Genomic DNA, 22,753 nt, shown 5'->3' on the forward strand with positions numbered 1-22,753 from the left:
GTGCACTGCATCTAACCAAAACATTTTTTTATTTTCTGGAACTTCTGCAGTGGTAAGAAAATCCTTTTGGTATTTCAACACTGAAGCAAGGTCAACCCTATGTACGCGTTTGATTATCTATAGTGTTATCGGACTAAGTCAAAGTCGAGCATTATGTTATTTTTTTGCCAGAAAAATTCTGCAGATGATCAGACTTGACTCCAATACTTTAAGAAAAGCGACTTCAGTAATCCAAGCTTAATGCATGCATGTATATTCAATTAAACTCAGTAATTAATTTATTTAAACGATGGTGATACTTTGCGCGTTTAATTGTGGGGAAACTTGACTCCAACTCTTCTAATTCTTACGAACACCAGTCAGTGCTGATGGAATTTAGTCTTAAGCCGAAGTCTTTTTTTTTTTTTTTTTTTTTTTTTTTTTTTTTTTTTTTTTTTTTTTTTTCAGGAAAACTAATGAAAATGACTTGAAAACTTTGAGTTTTAATGATAAAGACAAAATAAAAGGTCAAGTGAATAGTACTAAGATTGATTTTTTAGTGTAAAAATGTAGTTTTTGGTCAAAGTAAACAGTATTGAGAACTTTTCGTTAAAATTCTATTTTTTGTATCTATAATGTCCTAACCTAAATTTCTAGTCAGTTGGGCTAGGTCAGGAAATGCTTACGTGGATCCAGGCTACAAAATCCAGATGACAATTGGGGGCTTTGAGTTTCTCGGCCTAAGGGCCATTCCTTGTTTCTTTCCTTAATTTGTTGGGCCATTGATCTTTACCCAAACTTTGATTAGTTAATTAATTTATTGATTAATTGAATAGAAGCGGTCAATAGCTAACTATTTAGTAATTTAATATGGTGCTAACTAATTTTTGGGCCTGCACCACAAAGTAATCTCATTGATTTGAATCATTCATTTTTTAGGTCCTTATTCATAAATCATTCTTGCAGAAATTCACTCAAAGCAGAAATCTCCAACCCCTTAATTATTATTATAAACATTTCACAGTTTATCAACAACATTATGTTCATCTACTTCTAAACTCCCAATTAGGGAACTAAACGTCTTCCGATTTTAGTTAAAGTTTGTAAGGATGATCTTTTAGTTATAACCTTAAATATGGTTGATTCAAATTATGAAAAATATTGTAAAATATGCCTAAAAAGGTGATTACCTCTGTATTTACTTACTAACTGGTAGGTCAACAACCGCTTTAGGACTAGGAGAAAGAATGATAACACAAACGTTAGTTAATCTAGTTGCCCATGATAGTGTGAATGTCTTCCCACTCTCGAGTTTGAATCTTGTTATTTTTTTTTTCCTTGTCTTTAACTTACCGATGTACTCACCACATTGGTAAAAGTAGGGCTGGGCACGGGCCGGGCCGGGCCCAATTTTGAAGGGACCGGACCGGACCTAGGTTCAAAGGGAACGGGGTGGGCCGGGCCGGGGATTACTTTTTTTAATATAAGAACCGGACATTACCCGACCCGGCTGAAACGAGCCGGGTCCACGGGTCTTTTTTTTTTTTTGGTTGTTTGAAAAAAAAAAAAAAAAAATTGTACAGAATACAGATTGCAAACTGCACAGATTGCAATCTGCACAAAAAACTGCACAGATTGCAATCTGCACAAAACTGCACAGATTGCAAACTGCATAAAACTGCACAGATTGCAAACTGCACATTATTTTTTAAATCAAGCAGCTGGATGTTGTAGACTTTTAAACACCTAAAAATAGAGATTCAAAAGACCCAAATTAAGTTACTCACAAGCCTGCAAATCAATAATAGTATAGATATGCAAGCATGAGACTGTATCCACAAGGATTACTTTAAAACCAATTTACCAGTTAATTACGCCACACTTAATTTAAGTACTTCTCTGAGAAGCACTTCAAGAGTTTCTTCCCTGCTGCTATCCAATGTTTCTAACTCGTCATTCTCACATTCATCATCATCACTATCTTCTTCTTCTAGCATTCTTTTTTCGAGTTCAATTGGATCTAACCCCGCCAATTGCTCAAATCTACGACGCTTCAGCAGAAGGTGGTGCTTTGTTCCTGTAAATTCAATGCAGGAAAGACCAAAATTGGTAACTTGTTCGAAAATTCAAAATTGCTACAAGAGTTGTCCATACACTCAAAAATAACCTGTTACTTTGATATCACATTTAGGAACCAACATTTGTTACTCAGATGGGAAAACAAACTAAAGGCACATACACAAACATATACATGCCTCCAAAATTTATTAATGTGCAGTTCTAATTTTGAAACTTTGAACTGATCCTCTCCTACTCTCGTGTCCTATATACGGATCTTTATTTAACTGTAATAACACTGAGGAAAAACAGAGAACGGGGGAAACAACTCTCGTGCCTTCAACAGGTTCCATAACAAAACAGGAAGAAGAAATGCAGAAAATAGGTGAATAATTGCCACATTTTGAAGCAGGGCAATCAATGAGCCTATAAATGAATAAAAAGGGTATGATCAAAACTGAAAACCACTAAAAACTCTCAAAACACAATCACAAATTTGAAATGAACAACTAGGGTTGATGAACCAACACATGCACATTGACATCAGAAAACAGAACTGTGGGTCACATATGCAGTTATGGTCACTGCAAAATTACGTATGTAACATCGATACAAAGACAACAAGCGTTTTGACCGACACTTCTGAACCGAAACACTGATAAAAACATGGAGAAGCAATCTGGCTATGGATCCCACAAAGATAAGCATGGTGTCATGACAAAAACAATCTTTGCTTTGAACTTTCATGTCCTACGTAACAAACAGTAACAAGCTCATTGAAAAGGACCACACAACCAGCAAACAAGGGTATAAAAATTAAAAAAAAGTTTAGTACAGCATGGCAATTATTAGATACTCAGCACATTGGCATAGCTGCACTCCAAATCAAAATCGTCTTCATCGTCATGTCTCTCATCATCGTCTTGGAATGGAGGGTCCAATACAGAAACCGGACTGCATTGTTCCTTCTCTTCCTCCTCCTCCACTTCTGCTTGGAATTTCTGCAACCCCTCCTCCTATTAACACATCAAAACCCTAATCAAAACAATAATCACATGTAAGTAAGCAATATAATAATAGTTTAGATTAAATCCCAGATCCATAATTGCATTGCTGATTGACTTTTCTTGTTAAATTTTAGAGAATGTGATTGCACAAAGTGTATAATTTTAAATACGTCGGGACTCCATGATGGGATCCAACACAAGAAAACAAGGGCAAATTTGTCAAACCCGGACCGGTTCTTCTTCGTAACGGTCTCCCGATTCGAATATTTCAACAGCTCCTTAACCACATCAAGGTGCCCTTTATCCGCTGCTGTGAACAAAGCCGTCTCTCCCAGCTCATTGACCTCATTCACTACCGCCGCCCGAACCTCAGCCACCTTCGTATCAAACTCCGCACCGCTAACTGTCCCCACAATCTGCGAATCGATATCACCGAGAATCTTCTTCACGGCGGCTAGATCCGCGCGCTGAGCCGCCAAGTGGAGCTCCGTGTCGTTGTGCCGCCCGGTGACCTGCTTCAAGTACTTCTTCTTCCCCGCCTGGTCCATCCGCTTTCCGGAGTTAGAAAGCACCAAAGCCGGCGCCGACGTCGTGGAAGACGGAGACGGCGACGGCGATGGCTCCGCTAGAGAGTTCTGGTTTGGCTGTGCAGTCATCGGACCCTTCTCTAAATCCCCATCACCTCCTACAAGTGAACACTGAAGTCGTGTCGTGTCGGAGAAGGTGGACGGAGGAGCGGCGCCGCGAATTTGAGAAAGGGTTGGAGTGTTGGAGAGATTGAGATTTGAGACTGAACACTGAAGTCTGAAACTGATTTGGAAACCTAGGTTACAAATTAACGGTTCAGATTGAATGATAGGTTATCATTCAATCTCAACCGTTGATTATAATATGAAACGGGCCGGTCCGGGGCCCCGTTTTTCTAAGGTGTAGGAACCGGCCCGCCCCGTAAATAACCATGCCCCGGCCTGCCCCGCCCCGTTTGTTCCCAAAAAAAAAGGGACCAGGCCCGTTTGCCCACCCCTAGGTAAAAGTACTCATCTTCCACCTCTTGTGTACTAAGAAAAGATTACCATGATAAGCAAGACATAAAAGACATTTGAATACTTCATTATGGCCAATTTCTTTCCATTTACTTGTTAATTCTCAATATATAGATTCATAGAAGTACTTGTACCAATATAAACACATAAAAATGATAATATTGGCATAGACCGTAGACTGTAGGCTTGAGCAATTGCTCTTGCTAGCTTTCCTTTGTATCGACATGTTATAAGCCAACTCAGATTGTTTTGTTTTTCTATTTTGGTCAAAGCACAACGTTTTAAAGTGAGTAAAATGGATCATGCAATGTCAAGATCAATATCTCTATTCGGCAACAGTATAATTAGAGTAGAAAAAAGAAATACTCAACTTCTTAAGCATTCAATAATTATACTTAGTGTCACAAAAGGAAGCTAAAACAGAAAAAAAAATGCTAAAAGACAATCAAACTTGTCAAATTCTTATTAATTATTTGCCCCACCTAATGTGCTAAGAGTAAAAAATCTCTCCAATCAAATTAAATGGACGGCCATTTGCTTGCCACTATGTCAAACACTCAAACCATAAGTCTCAACCACACCAACCAACTCAATTAAATTGATAACCCATTAATCTCCTCCCCTCCCAAAAATAAATAAGTATTATATAACTTGTAACCCTAAACTTGTCTCCCGTGCTGAAAAGGTCCTAAAGCAAATGTAGTTAAAAGGGTTATTTTGGTTCCAATTCTTAATCAACTCAATTGTTGGACTGAAACCTTGTTTGTTTAAATATTTTGATCGAGATCCTTAGTTTCATTTAAGAGATTTAACTCATGCATTTATAAATTTAATGTCCCACAAATTATGAAATTCAAATAATATTTTAAAATATAATAAATACTTAAAAATCAAATTTAGAGTAATATTGTTCTTCACAAAAATTATAACAAAAAAGTAATGTGCCCACATAATTATTAACATATTTTAAAAAATAACTATTAATATAGTTTAATACATAAAAATAAATACATATAATTAGCATGCTACATTTAGCAAAATAAAAAATGGGTACAAATAAATTAAAAAATATGGGTACAAATACAAATAAAGGTTTAAAAAATATGGGCACAAAAATGAATTAATATATAGATACAAATTAAAGCTGAAAAGAAAATTGGTACAATTTTTTTTTTACCATCCCCCCCCCCCCCCAAAAAAAAACACACACACACACACATAATTATGTCATTAAAAATTGGTACAACTTAAAAAAAAGGCTTGCAAAATAAAAATGGGTACAAACTAAATATAAAAATATATAATAAAAAATTCAGCCATAAATATAAATATATCAAATGTAACGTTTCTAACACTAAATGAATATATTTAAAAGCAAAAAAAAAAAATTTATTGAAATAATTAATGACATTTATTAAAATCTAAGAATTTTAATCAAAATTTAAAAAGGAATAAAGTTTTAATCAATGGAGTAGGAAAAATAGGAATAGACACCTAATTTTTCCTAGTTAAAAGGTTTCCTCTCACAATAATTAACAATCAATTCAAAATTATTTGGCAATAGGTGAACATGTTCGGGTCTTGTTAACATTTAATGCAAGACTTATTTTTTATTTTTCTATATGATATATTTTTAACACATCTCTTCATATGTCGCATCACAATCCAAGGACAAAATATTGAATCACTAACATAACATATATAAATCATCTACGTGATAAAAGTTTTCAACTTCTTTGGATTGCCTTCAGCAATTTTTACAATGATTTGATAAATAAACTCCACATGGTACACTTTAGTTAAGAGAGAGAAAACAAGATAAGCACAAAACACCCGCGCGCACACCCTAGTACATGAACTAGATTCTTCCTTCTTCACTTCCCATCTCTTTCGATCTATTCTTTTCATATTCTCTTATTTTGTTTTTTTCTTGTTATAAAATTTTAATATAAAATATTAACGTGACTTAACCGTGACCGTTTAAATAAAAAAAAAATGAAAAAAGAGAAAAAAAAAAGGGAAGAGAGAATCCTGCTCCCTTGGACATAACTCCCAAAGTCTCAACTTCCAACCGATCACTCGTTGTCTAGTAAATGAACAAGACACCACTGCCGGCCTCCAACACCCAAAACTCCCAAATGAAAATAGATTGTCTCTGTTTCCCTTCTTGCTCTTTCCTTGTTTTGACCAAAACCTTAACCCCATTAATTATCCCATCTTAGACAAGCCCGTTCAGGCGTTTCTTTTTGTTGTTGGTAACGGACATAATGAAGAAAAACGTTTCGAAGTCAAAACCCAAATTTCTGCACTGTTTCCGACCGGTGGACGTGGACATGGTGCTCGAGAACAAAGCTTCCTGGAGGAGACAGGTCCGAACTGTTGAATCCAGGGAGGACAAGAAGGCAGCTCTGCTGACGAAAACAATGTCTCTGGACAGAGGGTGTTCTTCTCCGGCAGGTTCTGTGAACTCGAATATGCCTCCTCGTCCGAACAAAACTTTTTCCAAGGCAGTGAAATCCGTGGTGTTCGAAACAATCTTGGTCGGTGTTCCGAAATCCTTAATCTTTGATGGATTATAGATTTTGGGTTGTTTTTGTTTTTCGATTTTAACAATGGTTTTTTGGTATTTTGCAGGCCAAGACAGCTCGTGATCGGAAAGTTTGCCGGCAGTACTCATTCGGATCAAAGCGGTGTTTTTCGTTCAGAAATGAGGCGTCCCTGAATTTGGGAGGCGATGAGTCGGTGAAAAAAATTGAAGAAACAAAGCCAAATTCTGAGATGTCGTTACATTCTCGTTCTTCCAGTTCATCATCATCCGCATTATCTTCTTCGAGTTCGGTTTCGGAATCCGAAAGGTTGTCCAAAACTCTCTTGGACCCGACGAAACAGAGCCTCGGGAATCCTCACAACCCCGCCGCGAAACCGAAGAACACGAAGGTGGGGTCCTACTGTTTCAACTCTGGAACATATTTTCTTCTCATCAGCCTTGCAGTGACGGTATTTTGGGGCAAGGCGATTGCAATCCTTGTCTCATCAATTTGGCTCTACTTTTTTCCGTGGCAGAGTTCGATTACAATCTCGCCGGAATATGTGAGGAGGTGGTCGGAGGCGGAGTGTAGGGATAATAACAAGAGGGTAATTATGGAAGGGTTTATTGATAGGATGAACCACCACCACCAGCAGACAGAGAGGGGGCATTAAGTTTTTGGCGTGAAAATTCTCTGTTTCGTGTTTGATGCAGCTTCTGTGGTTGGAAGGGACATCAAGATTTTAATTGTGTAGGTTCCTTGTGGTACACTGAGGACAAAACACAGAACATTCTGTATTTACATTTACTTCTCTGTTTTGCCTGTTTTCTTGAGACCTGTGAGTTTTATGTGGTTAAGTTATATATATATATATATATATATATATATATATATATAATGCAGACTAGCCATGCCACAGAAAATTGGAAGCTGTATTCATGTAAGAATATCTTGATTGTAACCAGTTATATATAAAAAAATATGAATTTATATTTAGTACGCAATCAATGAATTTCTCTTGCTTTACTTTCGCTCCCTCTTGGCGGGTATTTATTGACCTCAATGTAAGAGTGTCTCACCCATGGGATTACATGCTTTGTGAGAGGTGTGCTTATGAGATTTGGCACACCTTATCATGATATGGTCATTTAGGCGATTTTGATTTGAGGAGTAAAACTTAATAACAACTAGTGCATAAACTAAAAAATATGAGAAATTTTGGTAGGATTTTCTGATATTATGATAGATCTCATGTCGGAAATGAACATGGAATCAAAATACATTAAATCTCATACTTTTTGTGAGAGTTGTCTGATAGGAAATCGGAAGCGTGTGTTTGTGTTAAATTGTTGGAAATCTTGGTTGTAACAGAAGATATATCAAAAGATATGGACTATTTTTACTCTGCTTGTATGTCCTTGCTCGTGAGTGTCTCATTCATCACGTAATATAATTCTAGTGATAAGGCATAATCACCTCTAGTTTTTCTTTCAGGAAGAGGATCCTTTCCTGAGCTCAAGATGGGGATCCTCCTGACCAGCCCATCTGGGTCGTTCAAATTTAATCAAACGGCTCTACACAGGGGGACCCTCTAAAAATTATAATAATATCAACCGTTGGATTAAGTTTGAACGGCCCAGATGGGCTGGTTAGGAGGATCCCCATCCTGAGCTCAAGAGAGGATCCATGTCCTTTCTTTCAACCTCCCTACATGTCACTAGTCATTATTTAATCAAATTTTATAAACATCCAATGCTTGTAAAATCTGGCACACCATATCATGATGTGGTAGTTTTGACAATGTAGATTTGAGCCGTAAAATTTTGGCTGGTACTATTCGCAAACTTATTTTTATTTTTCACGACCTTTTGTTAATTTTTGTTCTTTGATTTTTTTTAATTTATTCGATCTAACTACATACCAAAAGTTAAAAAGTAAAAAAAAAATTGTATCTAGATAGCACACCTCTAAAATTTTATAAGAAAGTGCACATAAACTGCAATTGATGCTGATGCACATTGCACATCTTTATTTATTTATTTAATTTTATTTTTTTGACATCTTTATTTATTTATTAAAGACATTTCACTACCTTGTTTGTTGAGGAGGTTCCAAAGCATCTTAGAAATCAATGCACTATCTGTTTTTGTTCAATGGGTTGGTGCTTTAGGCATATAATGTGCTTAAATGAAGGTTCTACAAGGCGCTAAGCACTAGTCGGTGGTGGGTTGGTGCTTAGCGTCTAATCGTGATTAGGTGGATTAGGCGGGGGTTTAGGTGGACCAGGTAGGGGCTTAGGTGGATTAGGTGGGGGTCTAGGTGGACTAGGTAGATTTAAGTAAATTTATTATGAGTTGTATAAATAAGTATTTGCTTATACTTAAAAAAGACACAATTTCATTAGGATACATACATTGTAAAATAAAATGCAATTATTGATTATAAAGTTTTGGAACATAATGAAAACATGGGAAACAAGCAGATAATGTGTGTTCATCTAAGTATTTAACAAGTTTCTTATAACTTATTGGAAAAAATAAAATGTAAAATGAAAGTTATCTACTATCTCTGTAAGTGAAAGTCGCGACCTAGGCAAATCTGGGTTGAATAGGCGGGCTTTTAAGCGGTTAAGGCAAACCCCTAAGCAGTTGAGGCGGGCACCTAAGCAGGTTTAGGCACTCTTTCTTAATTTTCAAACGCTTAGGATTAATCGAGACGGTGGTCAGTCGCCTAACGTGTCATATCCTGGTCCTGGGGGGACCACTTCCTAGGCCCGCTCCACCACCGTAGCACGATATTGTCCGTTTTGGGCCCCGACCACGCCTTCACGGTTTTGTTTCTGGGAACTCATACGAGAACTTCCCGATGGGTCACCCATCTTGGGAATGCTCTCGCGCGCTACTCGCTTAACTTCGGAGTTCCGATGGAACCCGAAGCCAGTGAGCTCCCAAAAGGCCTCATGCTAGGTAGGGATGAGAATATACATATAAGGATCACTCCCCTGGGCGATGTGGGATTGTGGAATATAAATATAAGGATCACTCCCCTGGGCGATGTGGGATGTCACAATCCCACATCGCCCAGGGGAGTGATCCTTATATGTATATTCTCATCCCTACCTAGTACAAGGCCTTTTGGGAGCTCACTGGCTTCGGGTTCCATCGGAACTCCGAAGTTAAGCGAGTAGCGCGCGAGAGCATTCCCAGGATGGGTGACCCATCAAGAAGTTCTCGTGTGAGTTCCCAAAAATAAAACCGTGAGGGCGTGGTCGGGGCCCAAAGCGGACAATATCGTGCTACGGTGGTGGAGCGGGCCAGGGCAGTGGTTCCCCTAGGGCCGGGATGTGACAATTTGGTATCAGAGCCTAACCTTGGCCGCGTGTGTGCCGACGAGGACGTCGGGCCCCTAAGAGGGGTGGATTGTGACATTCCACATCGCCCAGGGGAGTGATCCTTATATGTATATTCTCATCCCTACCTAGCACGAGGCCTTTTGGGAGCTCACTGGCTTCAGGTTCCATCGGAACTCCGAAGTTAAGCGAGTAACGCGCGATAGCATTCCCAGGATAGGTGAACCATCCAGAAGTTCTCGTGTGAGTTCCCAGAAACAAAATCGTGAGGACGTGGTCGGGGCCCAAAGCGGACAATATCATGCTACGATGGTGGAGCGGGCTCGGGAAGTGATCCCCCCCCCCCCCCCCCCGGGACGGGATGTGACATAATGCCTAGGCGACTCTAGGTGGGAATTTTTAGAACAGTGGCTGTGGAGCCAAAAAATATTCCCAAAAATTATGGAGTTGTTACGTGGATTTTTTGACAAGAAAGATGAGATCACCCTTGTTAGATGGATGACGCACACCCGAATTTTCACTCACATGCAACATACAATAACGACTCAAGATTCCCTCTATCCTTGAAATAGTCAAATGTGATTATTATAGAATTTATTCAAACCACTATCATTTCCTCATTGATTTCATTCAATAAGGTAACTCCTAAAATCCCTTATTCAATTTAGAATAATTGCCATAGTAATTTCAAAATATTATATTATATAATATCTTGAATTACTCCACTCAAAATCACTATATATGGTTGGCCACTCCCAACCCTAATGGCCGGCCACCCTTCTATAAATACCCCACTTATCCCACTAAAATGTTAAACCATTTGTTACCCACAAACTTCTAAAAATACTTTCTTCTCATAATATTAACTTTGGAATCGGAGATTCTTCGGCCAAACTCCCAGCCCCTCCCAATTCATTATGGGAATGCGTGAGGCTTTTAGCCTTAATCGAAGATGTTATTATTTTACAGGTGTATTTTTATCAAAGAAAAAGATGACGGAAATTTACATCTACATTGACTTAAACAGACCTAAAGTTTATCATTTTTGGCAACATTTCACACATGGCTACATGTCCTTTTTTGTTACTACTTTCTACAGTTTGTCCTCTTGGCTTTATAGCCAAAGCCTTCTGGATTTAAACCACGCAATTGATACTGATCTTATCAATAATATCGAAAGATCTCAAAGTTTAAATAGCATTAAAGGGAGGGGTCCAATTCTTTACTACCCTACCAAAATCCATGAAGATGGTTAGATTCACAAACTTCTTTTGTCATAAGATTACTGAGCTTGTCATAATATTATTCTCCAATATATTAAATGGGTTGTTTGCCACGTAGATTGCAGATAATTGAAGTAATTGTTACCTGTAAAGGGTTTAAAAGTATCTTCAAATGAGATATTAAAATTTAAACATAAATTTATAACAGTTTGATATCATTTAAGTTTTGCTTGCTACTCGATATGTCAAATTAAATTATTATTTTATTACATTAAATTATTATACTAAATGTTTTAAAACAATAATAAATTAATAAAATGAATTTAATAATTGATCAATTTTTTTTAAGCTGTATTTTGGTATTAAGGGTGAGAGCTGTCAATCCATATCATCCCACATTAGGCTTGGTTTTTCGATTGGAAAACGTTGTTGCTGCTTTTTTTAACTGCTATTACTAATTTAGACATTTTGACGTCTCATTTGGAGATATTCTAGTGTTGAAGTAAAATGAAAGATCACTTTTTTACTATACTTTATGTTGTGACAAGTGATGTATACAACAAATTCAGACATTTTGACATCTCGTTTGGAGATACTCTAATGTTAAAGTAAAATAAAAGGTCACTTTTTTACTACACTTTATGTGATAAGTAATGTATACAACAAATTCAACATTCGACAAAATAAATTCATTAACTTTCCGCTATCAATAATGTGGTTCAAATTCAATTTTGACGAGAATCAAACTTAATACCTCTCACTTACTAGTGAAGAGGAATAACATTAGACCGTAGTTTAAGTGGCTAATCTAACCGAATTATATAACTTATCAATGGTAGAGAATGAGAGATTCTTAAGGGCCACCAATTGTATACTTATATGTGCTTATTTTTTCTCATCAAGAAAATTATATGATAAGATAATACACATAATTATATAAAATCAATGATATAATCAGATTTTTTTATAGAAGAAGGTAGAGTACAAGGTACCATATATGATTTTCTGAGAAGAAGTATTGGTTTTTCCTTCCTCCTCTTTCTTTAATTAAATCAAATCCAAACAAAAAGGTTTGTCTTTTGCTCTTTTTATCTACTTTGATTAATAAAAGATCAAGTGGCTAGGCAGGGATTTATTTAAAGTTTTTCTGTCTTTCAAGTGTAAAAGGAAGATCAGAAAGAAAGGGACATTTATCAACTTATTCATTGCAAAAGCTAGAGAAAAAGAAAAGTGTTGGGCCATTCACTTAATAAAAACCCCATAAATCACACATATTCCTGTTTTTGCATCCAACAATTTTGAAGAGGAATTTTCATGTTATAAGTACATCGTTATGACTATAAGAGCAAGTTTTGACGCAACAGAAAAATTATTTTTTTGTGATTGAAAGGTCAAAAGTTTGAGTCGTCGAAGCAGATTCTTTGCAAAGTAAAGGTACAACTGCGTATGATAGACGTTTCCTCGAACCCCCACCCGATCCTCACAAAGCGAAGAACCTTGTTGACTTGAGGCCGCTCACAGGTATACCTTTATGATGATGTTCTTTATTATTAATATATGTAGGGCAAAACTAACATATGTTCATTTATTTTTAGCACGAAATGTCATTGTATTAATATATCCGTAACATACAAGTCATTCTCAAACTTAATTGGCCATTAAGGCACTGCAACTCTGCCTTCTGGCAGTTTCTTAACGGTATACAAGTTATAAGGGATGACTGGATCTAAGTACAGACCATAAAAAGAGGGCACCAACGACAATAATGATGATACAAAAAGGTACCCAACTCTTAATTTTGCAGCCTTGGAATTTCACATGTTTCCTGATATTTAGTTCAGGGTTTTTGTGTCAAAAGCAAGCTATGGTGACGAACCCTCTCTTGTGGGAAGAGATTCTTAGTTATCTTTGGTTTCATATCTTCTTTAATTCTTTCATTATGGGATCACCAAGTTACATGATAAGAAAGATAAATACGAAGAAACATACATTATAAGATCGAAAAGATAAAAATGGAGCATCACTAAATCACTTTCACATTGTTATCAACCAAACCAAGGCACCAAAGTACAGGAGTACACTTCCTTTCCTTTACCCTTTACAGATCTTCTTCCCTTTACAAATCTTCGCTATGCAGGCAAACTAAAATTCACAAAACCAGAAATAGATGGTATTATTCGTATGTAACTATTTATAATGTGTTTTTCGAGAACTGAAGAACTTGTAATCTGGCTGCCTGTTGGAAACCATGACGTGATCCTTGTAAACGCAGCCTCTACCAAAACGTAATGCATTATCCTCCAACGTTCTGAGCCTTTCTTTGAGAATTTCTACACTGTTAGAAGTAGATTCGTTTGAAGAATGTACGGAAGGTGTTTTGGGTTCAAACCAGCATTCACCCTACAAGAAGAATATCCACAATAAGTTTCTAAGCGAGCCTATATCAACAAGTAACCATTGTTCAAAGCATTATAGCAGTAAGCAGAATAGGACTTGTTCAAAACTTGTGATATCATTGTCACAGTTAGCCAGCATATAGTGTTTCCCGACACTTCCAAACTGTCATGGAGCGTGGTTTTATGCTCCGTCAGTTTCAATTGTTGATGTCTTATGATTGCTTCCAACCCTTTCAGCGATTAAGTGTTGCACAGAAAGAGTGATCTTGACTGAAATCAAGGAGCATGAAAGACAAAGAGTGTTGATTTCTTACATGTGCGTTGTAGCTTTGCAATCCTAACACAGGGCAGACGATGCGACTTGTGTACTTATTGGCAGGATCAACTGAAATAGGCCTCTGTACAAAATGTCCAAGTGAATGGTAAGTCAAGAATGTAGCACGTAGGTTGCCTTCTGGAATTCGATATATAGGATACCAGGCCACCGAAAACCTGAAAGCCACATTAACCCAATATTCTTAAACATGCTAAGAATCAGTAGCAAACCACATAAATTGAACAGCAAAATTGATTCTCACCAAGATGCAGGATGTAAATCGTGCAAATTCAGACAATCTAGCTTTGACGGGTCACAGAATATGTGATGATTAGAAGTTCCAACATCAGTTAGCTCCAAAATTCTGCAATCAATTAGAAATCAGGTACATCAAAACTAGTATCTCAAAATCAAAATTACTAACATGCAAATACGAGAAGTGAGGAATACTCAGAAGTCCAAAACAAGACATTAAATTAGGAACCAATGTAGTTGAAATAATCATTTGGAGTTCTTTTTGCACTTTCATCATTGTTTCAAACATGGATCAACCATATTGCATCATTGTTCGATTTTTTCATGGTCCATTTCAATATCTATTTGGAAGTTTCTATCCCTCATTCTCAAGTAAAAAACTACGTTCCACAGCAATTTAATAATGTGTAAAGAAACCGAACAGCTAGAGAAGTAAACAAATATTGTTAACAATCAATCCAATTTTGATTACTATTTCTAGAAACTTTTCCGCTGCAAGATGAATAGAACAATAAGAAAAGACGAGAGTGGCAAGAACATACTTATTGTAGAAGGGCAAGATATCTTAGTATAAGAGTGGCAAGAACATACTTATTGTAGAAAGGCTTTCGCTGATATGGCTGCTCAGACTCAAAAAATTCAAATATGAGCTCTGAATCAGGTGAACAATCTAGAGTCAAAGGGACACTTCCATCATGTTTCTCTGTCTCTGCCTGAAGATGGTTGAGCTCAGTTGCTTTTGAAGAATGTGTTGCATTCAATGTTTTGGAACAAGAGTTTTGGGGTTGAAACAATTGAACAGCGGAAAGGTAAGGAACAAAATATGCGTGGAATGGCATTGACCTATCGAGGTTTTTTGAATCATCTGCCTTGACATCCATTCCGTAGTTCCCTGGTTTCTTATACCAGTTCCAAACAGTGGAAAGTGATAAATTCGGTATCTGGTGCTTGCACAGGAAACCATGAGACATCTGATCATCCAAGAAAATAGAACATTTTTTATGCACATATGAAGATGCAACAACAGGAGCAGCACAGTGGATGAATCTTTCAAACTCTGCAAGGGGACATCCCATTGTAAGCTGAACAAGCTCAGATGCTAATTGCATTCTGTAAGAAGCATTTAGACCTTCCACTGCCATTTGCGAGCCAATCAGGAACTCGTCGGTGGCCCTTGGTATTCTACCATTTGCTTCATAACCTTTACTTTCAATGTTCTGATTCTCTATTTCAGCAGCGGACTTATAGAATTTTGGGCACTGATAAGACTCTGAAGGCAATTGATGGCTAGATATTGAGTCTGCGCATCTTGTATCAGATGAAGGGAAAGGAATTTGACCTCCTTCCTGATGGTTATCGCTCAACTCCTTACTTAAAACTGCTAAGCTAAGGTTTAAAGCAATGCAAGTTCCAGCAGAGCCAATCCCCTCATTTCGCCTGGACTCTTTTGTACCAACAGGTTTCCATTGATGAGAACTTGGTCCAGAATTAGCAGCTTTCCTAAACTTTTGATCACTGTGATATCTGAACTGTGAGTATGGCATACTGTCCAAAGAAGCATACGAACACCTACCAAAATTATGCTCCATGATTGGATTCTTCCCGAGTTTATATGGTCGAAAACCATGACTGGGAACATGATGAGCATGGTAAAACGTTCTTCTTGCAGTGTCTCTAGTCTGGTAATGGTACATACCAAAAGGAACCTGTGAATACTCTTTTTTCCCATTGAAATTCTCACGCCTATACAAATTAGTTGATGTTTCACAATCATTTTCGGCACCTTGAAATTTACTTGGTTGTGAGACACATCTATGAAAACTCCCATTCAACCTCTGCTGAGAAAAAACCCATTGTGATGATTCATCCCCTACAAATGCTCTTGGCGGAATTCTCCGATGCATGGATGACTGTTCGTGTCCCATCCCCTTAAACCCATAAGCAGCATTGTTGCTAGGCAACAACACATCTCCAGAAAATGAATCATGCTCAACCCATACCTGATTCTGCGGCGGATGAACATGTTTTACTCCATATCTGTAACCTAGTTCCTTCACCCAATTCTTTCGTGCTTCCCGCTTCATCTTCCAATTGTGACCTAAACATCTGTTTTCCTTTCCATTTTGACCGCAGGCTCTCCCGGTTCCATTCTCGGTACCTTCAGAAACACCGCCTTTCGAATCTTTAACTTCAACCTCAACAAAATTACTACTGCTTGCATCATCAAACCCACAATTGCTCATCTTTGAAGAATTACAAGAATCCCGCACACCAACTGACGATAAATCCTGGGTCTGGTCCGAAACCCCATCACAGATCTTTCCTTTCTTCTTATTCTTTTTCTTCTTCTTCTTCTTCTTCTTCTTCTTCTTCTCAGAAATCATCCCATCAGGAACGTCCGTACATAAAGGTAGAGAATTAGGTTCAAAATTTCCCCCTTTTTGGTCCACCATCATTTCTCGTTCATAATCTTTAGAGGGAAAACACACAAAAAGAAGAAAAGGGTTTACTTCAATTTCAAGAAACTAGCACACAGAAATTCAATCTCAATCGAAGAAACCCAGAAAACCCAAATCTTAATGTTGTCTAATTGTGAAGAAAATTCCAATCTTTTGCAGCAAAATTCACAGAAAGTAAACGGAGAAATGCAACAAGAGCTAGGAATATTGAAGGGAAACTATTTTCTGGGAAATTAAGTTCGTAAGGAAAAAGGAAATAAAAGAAAAAGTAGCAGAGAAAGTACCTGAGAGAGAGAAAGCAGAGGGCGCGCGCAATGGGAAGTGGACAAGGAATTTGAAAAGCAAAAATTAGTTGGGTTTTTTGGTGGGGGTTTAACGGTTCGTTATGCTTTAAGCGCCGCTTGCTTGCTTCTGTTATGGTGTGATGAGGGTGTACCACTGTTCATTCAGTGAGGCTTTGGATGTTTGCCACGTGGATGGTCGTTTTATTAGTTTTTTTTTTCTTTGATTGAGTAATGAATTCATCTCACAAATTTCCATTTGAATAATACTAGGAAAACCAAATTGTTTAAACTAAATGATATGACTATAAATGATTGGATTATTAATTAAGTATCGATTAACGTGTTTATTTTTGTTAGTGACACATTATTTGGTTTTAAAAAATTGATATCCCTAGCAGTACACTTTGCATCTACAACCTTGTATTTGTAAGAAAAGGAGGGTAGGGTAGAATTTGGAGTTTAGGGTTGTGAAATATGGGAATTTGGGGGTGATTCGGGAATTATTTCGTGCTAATGAGAGCGATTAAGGTTTCAATCTTCGCTTCAGCATTCAACACAAATCTCCGCTTCACCATTCAACACAAACAACTACGTCAAAAGATGGTGGAGCCTAATTGAAAGGTAAAAATTTGGCCAGGATACTTGGGTAAGATGATCAAGGTACCCTTTGTTTTCTGTCCAGGTCGACGAGAATGCATGATTTGCACATGTCACAATGCCATTTGACGCTCTTGTTTGGGATGGATTAACGAAGTTATCACATCACCTTTACTGTTCAAGTAAAATTTTCAAGTTCGAAAAAGAAAAATAAAGTTTTCCAAATTAACAGTCCATCACTTATGCATATGAAGCTTTAATTAATCAAACAGAAATAAAATTTATCTTGAAGATTTTGATATGAAGCATTACCAGAAGCTATCTACACACACACACACATTGCTTATGGGGATAATTTGGATAATAATCCAATAACATACCTAATCAGAAGCACTCTACACACACACACACACACACACACACATTGCTTATTGGGATAATTTGGATAATAATCCAATAACATACCTAATCAGAAGCTATCCACACACACACACACACTAATACAGGCAATTACTTGAGGATCAAACCAAATGACCAAATAGAAAAGGCACACCAAAATGCTCACTGATGCTCTTCAGATCCCTTGGAGATGGTTGAAGATGGGGTGCTTTTGGTCTGAGAGGAAGCAGTCGATGTGTTATTGCTCCGCGGGCGCGAACTCTGGTTCGAGGATGACTCAGTGAAGAAAACTATCTGCTCCTGGTCGTCTGCAAACAATTGAAGAGCTCTCGGAATTGGCGGCAAGTTGACATCGGAAACTGCCTCGAGGATTTGCACCACCTGCCCCATTGACGGCCTCTGAGCTTCATCATCTTGGACACACCAGCATGAAACTCTACAAACCCTAGTGAGCTCTTCTACGTCCGCATTGCCATCGAGACTCGGATCCAATAGGCTCAACACATCACTTTCTGGAGTACTAATCTGGCTAGCAGCATAAGCTGGGAAGAATCTAACTTTCCCATCTTCAGATTGCTCCGAGTTTCTTCTCCCCGAAACGAATTCAAACAGCATCATTCCGTAGCTGTACACATCCGCTTTCACTGTGATCGGCACGCCTGAAATCCACTCTGGCGCAAGATAGCCTCTTGTCCCTCTCATGGTTGTCAGGACCCTACTAAACTCTCTTCCAACAAGCTTTGCAAGGCCAAAATCTGCCACTTTCGGACAAAGTTCAGCGTCTAAGAGGATGTTTTCTGGCTTTATGTCACAATGTATGATGCAATCTCTGCACTTCTCGTGAAGATAAGCCAACCCTCTTGCTGTCCCAAGTGCAATTTGGTACCTTGTTTTCCAATCCAAGACCCCCGGACCCTTATCGTTGAAGAGTTGAGAGTCCAAAGATCCGTTTGGCATGTAATCATACACCAACATCCTTTTAGAACCTTCGGAGCAGAACCCACGAAGGCGGACAAGATTGACATGCTGGATTGTCCCAATTGTGCTCACTTCTGTTCTGAATTGCTTCTCCCCTTGGCTAACACTTTCAAGCTTCTTCACTGCTATGACAGACGAATCGGGCAATGTCCCTTTGAAAACAGAACCAAAACCTCCTCCCCCCAATTTTTCGGAGAAGTTCTTCGTTGCATCTTGCATATCTCTGTACCCGAATGCCACCAACGAACCCTCTACTGCTTTTCCCAATCCTTTCACCCGCTTTCTCCGTCTCAAGATTGCAAATACAATAAGGCCTAAAAGAACTGCTACACCGGCAGTTGAGCCTGCCACAACACCAACAATCAATCCCTTGTTACTTTTCGAACTCTTAAACTCAGATGCTGCAAGTTTGAGGTATAAAGTACTTCCCTGGTCGTCACTTGATGTTAGTTGTTGCAAATCCGAAAGCTCTCCTTTCCAAACCGAACATCCACTTCTGTTGTAAGCATAAGCAGTGCAAGAGCAGTTTCTAAGGCAGAACGATTCACATTCCGCAATACTCACAACCTCCGCAGACTGTTTATTTTCAGGCAATGACATGCTAGGAAGTTCAAGAAACCGGTCTGGCTTCCCGTTAGCACCAGTAGCATTTTCACAATACAGACGAGTTTTTCTCGAACACCCACCAGAGTAGTCCATCAAATCCCAATCTCTCTTCGACTTGGGCTCAAAACCGTTCAAGCAATTACAGGCGAGGTTGCTTACCTCATTGCAACTTCCGAATGCGCCACACAAATCATAAACTTCGCATTGCTTTCTCGGTTGAGACCAAAACAAATTCCATTGCCTGGGAGTCTCCAACCATGTCAGCTGTTGAATCTGCCCCGAAGTATGCATCACGAAACGAGACACTCTCTTAGGATCATAAACAGAATAGGTGAAATAACTTTCGGTTTCGTTCGTAAAATATCTGAAGTTGTATATATAATTGAGCCTCATTTCCGGAACCAAGCTGAAAATCTTTGATTTTGGATCCCATGGTCCACTAGTCCAATACTGTCTGGACCTATTCCACAGTATGAGATACGCATTGCTTCCGTTGGGATCTAACTCGAGCGAGAAAAGACCCGGTGCAGGATCCTCCGAACTCTTCCATGAAGTAAGAATTTGGGTTTGTTTGGTAACAGTGTTAAACCCAATCCTACCTTCTGGAAGCCATGTGTGAGCTGGATGATCAAAGCTTTGCCATAACGCCTCCGAAGTAATATTACCAGACCCCGATCTCAAGACGAGGTTTCCGGTATCCAAAAGACGTGCAGTGGTGGCGGAGGAGGAGGTTAAATTCGTTGACCAAATGGGGGTTTTGGACTCGTTCAAGAGGACTAAATTACCATCCGACATCCTCAAAACCGAAGAAAATCTATCGGAAACTGGTTTTTCTCTGTTTGCCACCCAAACTATGGTTCTCTCGGATACCACTTGTTTGGTGTACCACATGCCTATGTAGAAGTTTGAAGAATTACCTGGATTGAAGAAACCGAGCTCGAATTTCCCAGCGGCGGAGACAATGGTTTGGTCGCCGGAGAGAGATTGGTTTGCGGTGATGGAGTCGGCTGCAAGGGAGACATGGCTTTTGAGATAGCAGAAGAAAAGAACTGAAAGCACCAATCTTTGCTTGGTTTTGGCATCCATGGCTGCTCAGGAAAATTTGCAGACAAAGTTGAGAGAGAGATTTCTAAGCCAAATAGTTTTAAATCGTTTCAGTGGCCAAAAGTCATGATCGTGTGGCTAAAAGTCAAAGGTGCGTTTCTTTGTTTTGTTTTTCCACAAATCCCACTGAGGATCCATTTGTTTTTCTGCAAGCAAAGTTTTGTCAGATTTGGAGAAGCTAAGGTCAAGTGGTCAAGCAACCACACAATGGAGGGCTTGGATCACATAAACCATGTTACTATGTGAATAGAGTTTGATCATATGTGTAGCTTTGTCAGCCGCAATTGACTTGACTAGGTCTATTTGTTTTACAAATTTTTCAGTAAAAACTTTCTAAGAATATTGAACTATTAATCAACTTATTAAATAATTATCTAGAAGCTATTGTGTGAGAAAAACTATCAAATCAAATATTTGAATGCAAAAATTACCACGGGATGGTTAAGTGAATGTAGCCGAATTTCAGGTCCGTATTATCAATAGTATGTTCTGGGTTTGATTTTTGTTGTTGATGAATTGTACAACGGTAACTAGGGAAAGTTGAAATGTTTCCCTACGTGTCTTTGTTGCCCTGAAAGGATGGATTGTCCTGACAAAGCCATTAGCTGGTCCATTTTTTTTTATAAAATATTCAAATGCAAAGATTGGTTATAGGTATGTGTCAAACTAACAAAAATATTAGTGTCAAAAAATGATGGATTGTTTAGTTGAGGATTTACTCCAATAATGGTCAATTTGTATAACAATTCTTTAATCATATAAATGTTTTGTGAATCGTGTTATAAAGAACAAAATTTATAAAGATGTTAATATTTCGTAGGTAAGATAACGATAACACATCAATAAATTTCGCACAGGTAATATACTAATATAATAAATAATTTATAATTAATATCATGTTATATTCCTTGGTCAAATAAATAACATACGCTGTGGCCATGAAAATAATTATGACGGTAATATATAAAATACAAGCACGCGAACAAATTTTTATACCAAAAACAACAATTCCTGGGTCATGACCGTTTCCACCATCTAACCAACATAAGATAAACAAAAATGAGAAATTGGACTGATCGGTTTAGAGCAAAGTGAAATTTCCAACTAGCCTCATTCAGATCGAAATGAAAGAATATCAGTAATTTACCACCCGTCGTCCTCTTTCTAGAAAAAAAAGGGAAATCAAATTGGACCCCACTAAGATTTGTCTGTTATTGTGGTGAGGTGTTGAAAATGCTACACAAATCACTTTCTCTGATTGATTTTTGTTTCAATGCCAATTTCTGTTGTTGTAACCTTTCCTCCAGGGAAAATATTTTTCCATTCAAATTAAAGGTCTCCGTAACTGTGAGGCTGGCGGTTCGGCAGATTCAATAGTCACGGGGTCCACACAGAAGCAATCTCAGCCGTTCAATCTGTTGTTTGTGATAAATGTTCAAACCTACCTCGGTTGGGATGATCATTTACTCGAGACGAAGGGTCCAACATTCAACGAACGGATGATCAGCCTTGCGTATGATTTGGTTGGAAGTTTCCATCTTGACCGCTGCTCTAGTCTTTTTCTGTCCGTTTCTGCGTTATGTCCTTGCTGGCTCTGTTGGGAGCTCAACTCCAAGGCTCCCACTTGTCAGGAAATTTTGTCGTGTAACTGGTTGTATATCAATTCTATTTTTTATTTATGTTTCATAACATAATATGTAAAAGAGTGAAATATATTAGAGCAAATTGTAGCAATGATCCTTTAATTTTAACCAAATTGGAACAATGATCCATCAACTAAAAATTCATAACTATTGGTCCCTCAACTCATAAAAACTTGTAGTTATGCCCATTTTCGTCAATTTCATTATAATTATATCAAAATGAGTTATGTTGAAAGAACCATTACTCCAATTGTGTTAAAGTTGAGGGACTATTTCTCTAATTGGATTAAAGTTGAGGGACTATTGATACAATTTTTCTTATTTGATTTTCCATATCTTAATTCAACCTCACCTTCATTGCACATGACTCATTTTGACAGAAATTCTAACGGAGTTGACGAAAATGATCATAACTGCACGTTTTGATTAGTTGAGGGACCAATGGTAATGAATTTTTAGTTGAGGGATCATTGCTCCAATCAGGTTAAAGTTGAGAAACCATTGCTACAATTTACTCAATATATTATAT

General features: G+C 37.9%; 4 protein-coding genes across 8 annotated transcripts; 1 reads left to right on the plus strand and 3 right to left on the minus strand.

Moving 5' to 3' along the window:
• Positions 1-1,934: 1,934 nt before the first annotated feature.
• LOC148689321 (ankyrin repeat-containing protein ITN1-like) lies at positions 1,935-3,907 on the minus strand. 3 transcript variants are annotated; one of them, XM_088688829.1, is made up of 3 exons: positions 3,270-3,907; positions 2,873-3,053; positions 1,935-2,056 (listed from the first exon to the last, which is right to left on the minus strand). In XM_088688829.1, the coding sequence occupies exons 1-2, from the start codon at positions 3,698-3,700 to the stop codon at positions 2,894-2,896; spliced, it is 591 nt and encodes a 196-aa protein (XP_088544955.1). In that variant the 5' UTR covers positions 3,701-3,907; the 3' UTR covers positions 1,935-2,056; positions 2,873-2,893. The 3 variants fall into 3 exon arrangements, with proteins under 3 accessions (XP_088544955.1, XP_088544954.1, XP_088544956.1); XM_088688828.1 differs by lacking the exon at positions 1,935-2,056 and having other exon boundaries at positions 2,424-3,053; positions 3,270-3,906; XM_088688830.1 differs by lacking the exon at positions 1,935-2,056 and having other exon boundaries at positions 2,424-3,053; positions 3,276-3,899.
• Positions 3,908-6,122: 2,215 nt separating this feature from the next.
• LOC137709518 (uncharacterized) lies at positions 6,123-7,619 on the plus strand. Of its 2 annotated transcripts, XM_088688733.1 has the most exons (3): positions 6,123-6,627; positions 6,722-7,336; positions 7,370-7,619. In XM_088688733.1, the coding sequence occupies exons 1-2, from the start codon at positions 6,355-6,357 to the stop codon at positions 7,286-7,288; spliced, it is 840 nt and encodes a 279-aa protein (XP_088544859.1). In that variant the 5' UTR covers positions 6,123-6,354; the 3' UTR covers positions 7,289-7,336; positions 7,370-7,619. The 2 variants fall into 2 exon arrangements, with proteins under 2 accessions (XP_088544859.1, XP_068304704.2); XM_068448603.2 differs by having other exon boundaries at positions 6,722-7,619.
• A 5,573-nt stretch (positions 7,620-13,192) lies between these two features.
• On the minus strand, positions 13,193-17,000 carry LOC137709520 (uncharacterized). 2 transcript variants are annotated; one of them, XR_015958477.1, is made up of 5 exons: positions 16,898-16,996; positions 14,697-16,624; positions 14,162-14,263; positions 13,898-14,075; positions 13,193-13,587 (listed from the first exon to the last, which is right to left on the minus strand). XR_015958477.1 is itself a non-coding variant. In XM_068448606.2 (5 exons), exons 2-5 carry the CDS (start codon positions 16,608-16,610, stop codon positions 13,375-13,377), a joined length of 2,358 nt encoding a protein of 785 aa, XP_068304707.2. In that variant the 5' UTR covers positions 16,611-16,624; positions 16,898-17,000; the 3' UTR covers positions 13,193-13,374. The 2 variants fall into 2 exon arrangements, 1 of the variants encoding a protein (XP_068304707.2); XM_068448606.2 differs by having other exon boundaries at positions 14,746-16,624; positions 16,898-17,000.
• Positions 17,001-17,749: 749 nt separating this feature from the next.
• Positions 17,750-20,812, minus strand: LOC137707671 (G-type lectin S-receptor-like serine/threonine-protein kinase At2g19130). Its single transcript, XM_068446580.2, has one exon. It carries the CDS (start codon positions 20,561-20,563, stop codon positions 18,056-18,058), a length of 2,508 nt encoding a protein of 835 aa, XP_068302681.2. The 5' UTR covers positions 20,564-20,812; the 3' UTR covers positions 17,750-18,055.
• Between the last annotated feature and the right edge of the window lie 1,941 nt (positions 20,813-22,753).

Source organism: Pyrus communis, chromosome 17, assembly GCF_041283825.1.
Source record: "Pyrus communis isolate YQ-2024b chromosome 17, ASM4128382v1, whole genome shotgun sequence".
Taxonomy (NCBI): domain Eukaryota; kingdom Viridiplantae; phylum Streptophyta; class Magnoliopsida; order Rosales; family Rosaceae; genus Pyrus; species Pyrus communis.

Bases quoted from the DNA above. Each gene is read 5' to 3' on its own strand.
- LOC137709520 (XM_068448606.2), bottom strand. From the start codon at position 16,610: ATGATGGTGGACCAAAAAGGGGGAAATTTTGAACCTAATTCTCTACCT. The intron at 14,076-14,161 runs GTGAGAATCAAT...TGTGGCTTTCAG, and splicing joins GATTTACATCCTGCATCTTG to GTTTTCGGTGGCCTGGTATC. The intron at 13,588-13,897 runs GTAAGAAATCAA...TTCTTCTTGTAG, and splicing joins TGCAAAGCTACAACGCACAT to GGTGAATGCTGGTTTGAACC.
- LOC148689321 (XM_088688829.1), bottom strand. From the start codon at position 3,700: ATGACTGCACAGCCAAACCAGAACTCTCTAGCGGAGCCATCGCCGTCG. The intron at 3,054-3,269 runs GTTTGACAAATT...ATGTGTTAATAG, and splicing joins ACGAAGAAGAACCGGTCCGG to GAGGAGGGGTTGCAGAAATT.
- LOC137709518 (XM_068448603.2), top strand. From the start codon at position 6,355: ATGAAGAAAAACGTTTCGAAGTCAAAACCCAAATTTCTGCACTGTTTC. The intron at 6,628-6,721 runs GTCGGTGTTCCG...GGTATTTTGCAG, and splicing joins TGGTGTTCGAAACAATCTTG to GCCAAGACAGCTCGTGATCG.
- LOC137707671 (XM_068446580.2), bottom strand. From the start codon at position 20,563: ATGGATGCCAAAACCAAGCAAAGATTGGTGCTTTCAGTTCTTTTCTTC.